Source organism: Chrysochloris asiatica, unplaced genomic scaffold, assembly GCF_000296735.1.
Source record: "Chrysochloris asiatica unplaced genomic scaffold, ChrAsi1.0 scaffold00108, whole genome shotgun sequence".
Taxonomy (NCBI): domain Eukaryota; kingdom Metazoa; phylum Chordata; class Mammalia; order Afrosoricida; family Chrysochloridae; genus Chrysochloris; species Chrysochloris asiatica.
In genome coordinates, this window is record NW_006408626.1 from 1,142,279 (window position 1) to 1,151,184 (window position 8,906).

General features: G+C 38.9%; 1 protein-coding gene across 12 annotated transcripts in view; it reads left to right on the forward strand.

Moving 5' to 3' along the window:
- PEX5L (peroxisomal biogenesis factor 5-like) overlaps positions 1-8,906 on the forward strand; it is a 366,277-nt gene that overhangs the window by 342,873 nt on the left and 14,498 nt on the right. For all 12 annotated transcript variants that reach the window (XM_006867687.1, XM_006867684.1, XM_006867689.1 and 9 more), the window contains one exon: positions 4,336-4,406. In XM_006867687.1, the coding sequence (XP_006867749.1) occupies positions 4,336-4,406 (71 nt within the window). The remainder of the gene's footprint in view (positions 1-4,335; positions 4,407-8,906) is intronic.

An 8,906-nucleotide genomic window follows, 5' to 3' on the forward strand; every position in this document is an offset into this window, starting at 1 on the left:
AGAGAAAAAGAGGAAGACCCCCAACGAGATGGATTGGCCAAGTAGCAGCATCGATGGACTCAAGTGTGGCAACAGTAGTGAGGTTGGCCCAGGATCAGGGAGTGTTTCATTCTGCTGTGCATAAGGTCACTATGAATTGGCACCGACTCGATGGCACCTAACAACAACAAGAACCACACCATGAATCACTCTTAATTCACTCACTCAACACGTATTGAGCACAAACTAGGTTCAAAGACTTGTGCCAGACACTGGCTTAAGAAATTGACAGGCTGGAAAAATGGAAAAATTATTAAACACATTCCAGTCTCTCCGGGGAGACAAATAAATCAACCAGTTCCATGTGGTAAATGCTATGTTAGAGGTGTACAGGATGTTAGGAGAGCAGAGAGCAATGCTCTTACCCAGTTGTTGTAGTTGTTAAGTGTCATCGAGTATGTTCTGACTCCTAGCTCCTCTCTATAGGGTTTCCAAGGAACAGCTGGTGAGTTTCAACCGCTGACTTTGTGGTTCAAACTGACCTTGCAGTCCAGTGAGGAGAGTGCAAAACTGAATTCTGAAGACTGAGGGAGGGTTACAAACAACAGCAAAAGCAGCTTTTTTTTTTTTTTTGTCTTGTGGTTGGAGGCCAGGAGTCAAGTTGTTGATAAGAAAGCATGGCATGTGGGCAGGCAGAGGGGTGTGGAGTCAGAGACAAGAAGGGAGATCAAGCAGGAGTGGCGGTAAGAGACTGAATTTCATCCTGAATGGTGGGAGCCTGGGAACTGCAAGCAGACTTTTCTCAGGAGAAAGACTTATTCTGATTTGCGTGTTAGAAAATGCAACTTTCTCCCTAGGCTAGGAGAGCACTTTCTTCAAGTTCTATCTTAGTGGAGACTCAAACAAAACCAAATCACTGTCACTGAGTCGATTTTACCTTATAGTAATCCTGTAGGACAGAGGAGAGCAACTTTGTAATGTTTCCAAAACTGTAAATATTTACAGGAACAAAAAGCCTCACGATTACTGAGTTTGACCCACAGGCCATGCCATTAGTATCTCAATGCTTAACCCACTATGCTATGAGGGCTCCTTAGTAGAAATGTTGTGTGCCGTCGAATCAGTTCCAACTCACAGGGACACTGTATAGGGTTTCTGAGGAGGAACTGGTGGGTTTGAACCTCTGACTTTGTGGTTACCAGCTCAGTCCAGTGTTTATCATACAACATCACACCAGGACTCAGTAGAAACTTAGGGAAGCTTATAATAAGATATTGTAGTTATTAAGTGCTGGGAGTTGAGCAACCCTGTATAGCATTTTTGAGGAGTAGCTGGTGGGTTTGAACTACTGACCTTCTTGTTAGCTGTCTGGTACTTATCCTACAGTGTGTATATATACCGTAACTCCTATAATAAGATTGTTCTTAGTAAGCGCCATCAAGTCAGTTCCACCTCATAGGAACCCACTTTAGGGTTTTCGAGAAGCGGCTGGTGAGTTTGAACGGTCAGCGTTGTGGTTAGCAGTCCAGTGCTTATCCTACTGTGGCACACTAGGCTGTGTGACCTCTAAATTATTTAAACTAAGTTATTTAAAGCTTCAGTTTCCTCATCTGTAAAATTGAGATCATAGATTATAGAGCTATCTCATTGGGCATTGTGAGGGCTAATTGTTGTTAATAAATGCCATTGAGTCAATTCTGACTCATAATAAGGGGTGGCTGGTGAATTTGAACCACCGACCTTGGAGTTCAAACCGACCTTCCAAAGCAGTGCATTATCCCATATAGCCACACCAGGACTCCATGAGGGTATTAGTTCATACACATGAAGTGCTCGACTCAGTGCCTGGGTCATCAGTATTTAACCTTCATGATCATTGTTGATAAAGGAGGCCCAGCAGTTCCACATGAAGAAGACCCCATAAATGGTGGTGATGGTGGTTATGTGCCGTGGAGTCAATTCTGACTCATAACCACCCTGTATGGGGTTTCCAAGGCTGTAAATCTTTTGGGGATCGGAAAGCCTCATCTTTCTCCCATAAAACTGCTGGTAATTTCGAACTGCTGGCAATGAGATTAGCAGCCAGAGGTTACAACCAAGAAAATCCTATGGAGCAGTTTTATTCATGATGAGTCAGAATTGACTCATTGGCAATTTATAATAATTTTAATATTATTTTTATGTTATTAATATTAATGTTATTAAAAATTGTCCAGAAAGAATTTGATCACTAGTGTAAGCTTTTAAGATCTTGTTAGTCAAATGGCTTACAGAGAAATGAGATTGGACTGAGAGATGAAGTTCTAAAACAAAATAATTGTAATTTTTAAACACATATATGTACCTTTATAGACGAGAAAATCATGGTGCTGTGGGTTAATGCGCTGTACTGCAAGGTCGGTTTGAACCACTAGGCCAGCAATTCAAGCTCACCAGCCACTCCTTATAAACCCTATACAGGGTCGCTATGAGTTGGAACCAATTCAACAGCATACAACAACAACAACATAAAACTAGATGCCATCCTCCCACACACAAAAAAAAGTATTATGTTGCTTTACATTTGTAAATGCTATGTACAAGATATCTTCATACATCATGTAACACAACCCTAGAAGAGAAAATAAATAAATTCCAGGTTCATTAATCAGAAAATTAGGATACTTGGTAACTAATGGATCTAAAGTAAGAACCCAGAGCTGTTGAATCTATAGAAAACCAAGACTATGAACAATGAAAAATGACACCATGACCAAAGACTAGGAAAATATTCCCAGAGAAAGACTGTTTCATCAATCTTTCCATAAGAAAATGTATTTCAGAAAAATACCTTCTGAAAATGTATGGAAGGTGAAGTCAAAATAGAAGCTATTCTGTACAATGGCACGATTTAAAAGTATTCTGGGAAGGAGAAGGAGTAATCAGTATTTTTATGAGTTTATATGGTATATGTAATAATAACCCATGAGGGGGGCAGCCAATCATTATGGCTTCTTAAGATGACTGTGTGTTCTGGTGTTTTTATTTATAATTTGACTCCCTAAAATGAAAGAGCCATGCACTCCCCATATCTTTTGGAGACATTTTGAAGTCCATTAAATTTTGATACAACCCTGGTGGTTGTGGTGGTGTGCCACCAAGTCAGTTCTGACTCATAGTGACCCTTTATAGGGTTTCTGAGGCTGTATATCGTCATGTGAGCAGAAAGCCTCATCCTTCTCCAAAGGAGCAACTGGTAGATTCGAACTACAGTCCTTACAGTTAGCAGCCCAGCTTGTGATCCTTCCTTTATACAGCCCTGCTGTTGTTAAGTGCCATCAAGTCAGTTGTGATCCAACTATAGTGACCCTGTGTAGGGTTTTCAAGAAGCAGCTGGTGAGCTTGAACTGCCGACCTTGCGGTTCAAACCGACTTTGCAGCCCAGTGCATTAACCCACAATGCCACACCAGGACTCCAAACATGTAGCTCAAAGAACATAGAGGGGGCACCCGGAGCCCTCTACAAATTTGAGAACTACTGTATATAATGGAATGGTTTTGATCATATGTACTGCTCTTGTGAACATGGGAGAATTAGTGTTCTTGTAAATATTTTTAACTAGAAATTCACTGTATTTTTAAAATACTTTCATTCTAGACATTTTAAAAAAAAATGTTCATCACATTTTTTGCAACAGCAAAGGATTGAAAGCAACCTGAGAACACTAGGGAGTTGATTGATTAAATAATGGGAGATTCATTAACAAAAATCGAAAATCAAAAGTTGGAAGATTTTATAAAAATGTGGAAAAGTTCTTATGATATAAAGTTTAGACCATAAAATTACATTTACATTATGGTTGCATTTTATATGTGTTTTATACATTTTACCAGTCATTACATTTTAGCAGTGAGATTTCATTTTGTTTTCCCATGTTCCTAAATTTCCTATAACTTTTTAAATAATGGTTTGACTTTCATTCGATTCATTTCATTTCCTTTTGTACATCTTGGGATTCCTTATTGTAAACTTTAGGCTATTTAGCCTGTGTTATTTTTCTACCCCTTTTCCTCTTAAGTGTATAATTTTATATATTTATCTCCAAGTTCTAAGATAGGAAATATAACAAAAGCTCAGAAACTCAAAAGTTTCCATAGCACTGGATCAAAAGAGAAAATCCATACTATGAGAGTTTGGAAATAATGACAGGAGAACTTGACCCAAAAGTCACAGGAGAGTTTCAGTGAAGAAATGCAAGTCTCACATTGAAGTCAGGTCACTCTGCATAATGCTATATATCAAAGGGAAACAAACCAACTCAAACACATGAAGGATGTAGCTACCTCTTGCATTGTTAACATTGCTGTTTTTTGCAGGCGTGGCAGTTCCTCGGGATAACTCAGGCAGAGAATGAAAATGAACAGGCAGCTATTGTCGCCCTCCAGAGGTAGATGGAACTAAGTGCACTATTGTGGGACTAGTGGATACTTGTTAATGAACCTGAAATGTTTCATGCTTCCTTTTGATTTTCATTTAAGTGTATTTCATAGAATTTGGCCAGGAAAAGTACTGAAATGCCAACTATAACTCACAGTTCATTCAGGAAAACAAGAAGTTATAAAGAGACAATTGTCATAAATTGTAATGATTTGCCTCTACAAAATCCATTGACATTTAATGGTACCAAAGAAAATGTATGTCAAAAGTAGTCATAAAATAGATTCTTTGAATAAATAGCTCCTTTTTTTTTTTTTTTTTAACTTTCTAGCCTCTGCAGCATCTTAAAAAAAAAAAAAATTCAAAATAATCACAATGTAATTTAGTTCCTTATGATTATGGAATTTCCTGACATGGTTTCAGCAACCTGAAAGTATAATTCAAGGGCTCCTAACTGAATGTTCAGAATACTTTTTCCCCTTGGGGAATGGCAAGAAGGGAGGAACAACATCACACATTACTTGACTAGAGCCCCTAATCAAATACTGGTTAAAATAGCCCCTATTGATTAGACTTCTATTTTCCCCGCCCTTTCTTGCAAGTGCTTTTAATCTAATGCTTTAGGAAGAGATTGTGTGGTGTGGGTGTATGAGAGGTACCCATTCATATATATTCCATATATTTTATACATTTGTGAATCTTAGAATTTTAAAAAATCTAAGAATTTTAGATGCTTAGAATTCTAGAGCTTTGCTCTTCTGGAATCCTGTAACTCAGGTCTCTACTGTTATCTGATGGGGTAAAGGCTTGAGAGCACTTTCCTATAGACCAGATCACTGGGGATTAGGAAAGTTATTGTCACATAGATATTACAGAGATGTAAGCCTGAACTTCACATCTTCAGACCCCAAATCTGGAACTCCAGGATGGCAGTCCTTAGCTCTGCTTACACATATGCTATAACATCATTAAAAATATATGCATATGTCCACGTCAACCCCAGGATATCTGATTTAATTGGTTGGCGTGAGGTCCAACCTTCAGTATATTTGAAAACTCTCCCAGGGTTGAGAGCTTTTCTACCAGGTGCTGAAAAGCTTGTGGGACACTGAGATCACTCTAGGGAGCTATTATGTACTGGGTAGAGCTAGCTTGCTCTTGAAAGCAGTATCCTTGGATTGGATAACGATGGCATCATCACCTAGGAGCTTATTAGACCTTCACAACTGCAGCCCCTTCCAGGACCGAATGTATCAGAATCTCCATTTCACTGAATCCCCAGATGATTCAAGTATATATCAAGGTTTGAGGAGCCCTGGCTAGAGTCCTGTGGAATAGCACGAGGAACAACAGTAGCTGTGCCTTCTGGAAACTCGTATCAATAGTCTGGCAGCATGGGAATTTCACCATCCTTTGCAAAACAGTTCTCTATATAGTCTTTCAATATCCAAGTTAAGGCTGGTGGCTTTCCACTGCCAGCCTTGCAGTGAACAATTCAGGACTGATCTAACATGCCACACCAGGATTCCCTTATTAAATTTTTGTTGTGGTTAGGTGCTATAGATACATTTCGGACCCACAGAACCCTATGCACAGCAGAATGAAACACCACCCAGTCCTACACCATCATCATCACAATTTCTGCAATGCTTTTGCCCACTGTTGCTGCCACTGTGCCAATCCATCTCATTGGGGGTCTCCCTCTTTTATGCCGACCCTCCACTGTACCAAGCATGACGTCCTTCTCCAGAGATTAGTCCCTCCTGATAATGTCTGAAGTATGAGAGACGAAGTCTGGTCATCTTGGCTTCTAAGGAGCATTCTAGTTGTACTTTTTCCAACACATATTTGTTTGGTCTTCTGGCAGTCCGTGGTATTTTTAATATTCTCCTCCAACACCATAACTCAAATGCATCAATTCTTCTATGACCTTTCTTATTCATTGCCACCTTTCACAAGCATATGATACTACTGAAAATACCATGGCTTGTGTGAGGGGTACTTTAGTCCTCAAACTGACATCTTTGCTCTTTAATACTTTAAAGAGGTTTTGTGCAGCAGATTTGCCTAGTGCAATGTGTCATTTGATTTCTTGACTGCTGCTTCCATGAGTGTTCATGGTGGACCCAAGCAAAATGAAGTCTCTGACAACCTCAATCTTTTCTCCATTTATCATGGCATTATTTACTGGTTTTGTTTTGTTGCTATTGAAGTGCCACTCATACTGAAAGCTGTGATCTTTGATTTTCACCAGTAAGTATTTTAAATTTTAGGTCCTCTTTGCTTTCAGCAAGCAAGGTTGTATCATCTGCATATCACAGATTGCTAATAAGTCTTCCTCCAATTCTGATGCCAAGTTCTTCTTTATATTATCCAGCTTCTCCAATTATTTGCACAACATAGAAATTGAATAAATATAGTGTAAGAATACAACCCTGGCCCATACCTTTCCTAATTTTAAACGATCCAGTGTCCTCTTGTTCTGTTTGAATGAGTGCCTCTTGGTCTATGTATAGGTTCCTCATGAGCACAATTAGTTGTTCCAGAATATTCATTCTATGCAATGTTGTCCATAGCTTGTCATGATCCACACAGTCAAAAGCCTTTGTATAGTCAAATAAAGCACAGGTAAATACCTTTTGATATTCTCTGCTTTTAGCCAAGATCCATCTAACATCAGCAATGATATCTCTTCTTCCACATCCTCTTCTTAATCTGACTTGAACTTCTGGCAGATCCCTGTCAATGTACTCCTGCACCTTTTTTGAATTAGCTTTAGCAAAATTTTACTTGCATGTGACATTAATGGTAATGTTCAATGATTACCGTATTCTGTTGGGTCACCTCTCTGGTGACTCTGTTGGAATAGGCACAGATATGGATCTCTCTTTTCCAAATTTGTTGGCATAGATGAGTGAGTGCCTTCAATGCTACATCAGTTTGTTGAAATATTTCTATTTGTAGTCCATCAATCCCCATAGTTTTGTTCTTTACCAGTGCCTTCAAAGCACATTCAACTTTTTCCTTTAGTACCATTGGCTCTTGATCATATGCTACCTCTTAAAATGGATGATCATATGCTACCTTTTGAAATAGGTGATTCTGTGTATTCTGTCCATCTTCTTTTGATTCGTTCTGCATCATTCACTATTTTGCCTAAAGAATCCTTCAGTATTTCAAGTTGAGGTTTGAATTTTTTTTCCTCAGTTATTTCCACTTGAGAAATGTTGAACATTTTCTTCCCTTTGGATTTCTAACTCCAGATCTTTGCACATTTCACTATAATATTTGAGTTTTTCTTCTCAAACTGCCTTTGAAATTTTCTGTTTAGCTCTTTAACTTCCTCATTTCTTACATTTGCTTTGGCATCTGTACACTGGAGAGCAAGTTTCAGAGCTGCTTCTGACACCCATTTAAATCTTTTCTTTCTTCCTTGTCTTCTTAATGACCTTTTGCTTTATTCCTACATGATAGTTCTGATGTTATACCACATCTCTTCTGGTTTTTGATTATTCGTGTCTGATGCATCAAATCTTTTCTTGAAATGATCTCTAAATTCAGGTGGGATATGTTCAAGTTCATATGGTGTCTCTTGTGGACTTTTACTTTTCTTCAGCTTGAGCCTGAACTTGCATATAAGCAATTGATGGTCTGTTCCACATTCTGCCCCGGCTCTGTTTTGACTGATGATATACAGCTTTTCCCCCATCTCTTTCCACAGATGTAGCCAATTTCATTTCAGTATATTCCATCTGGTGATGTCCATGTATATAACTGTATTTTATGTTATTTTAAAAAGGTACTTTTTAAACAAAAGGAGTCCTGGCGTGGCACTGTGTGACTGGACTGCAAAGTCGGTTTAAACCACAATGCTGGCAGTTCAAGCTCACCAGATGCTCCTTGGAAACCCTATACAGGGTCGCTATGGGTCAGAACCAACTCAACAGCACTTAGCAACAACAACAACAAAAATGTATTTGCAATGAAGAGGTCATTAGTCTTGCAAAATTCTATCCTGTGATATCCAGCATCATTTCTATCACCAAATCCATGTTTTCCAACTACTAATCCTTCTTCTTTGTTTCAAGTCTTTGTATTCCAATCAGCAATAATTATCAATACATCTTTTTTTGTTGTTGTTTTTTAGTAAAAAAAAAAAAAGCACAGGAACTTTATTATTCCCAACACAGGGCAGGTCTTCATGGGATGGTGGAAGGCAGCTTTAGGCCCCTACTTGCCGGCGATGAGTGGGTTCCGCAGGACCGCTATGACAAAGAGTCCCCACGCAGGTATATCTTGGAGATGTAGCGGTCCTTGTTGATGGGTTTGGACTTCTTCTTGCCCTTGCCACTCTTGGGGACTTCGGTCCCCATCTCTTTCACATTCTCCAGCTGAAGTGCCTGCTGTTGAAAGCCTTCACATGGCCCAGCATCTTCTTTTTTTTTAATGTTTTATTATGAATTATGTGATAGTTTACAATGGGAGAACATTAGCTTTACATTCATCCTAT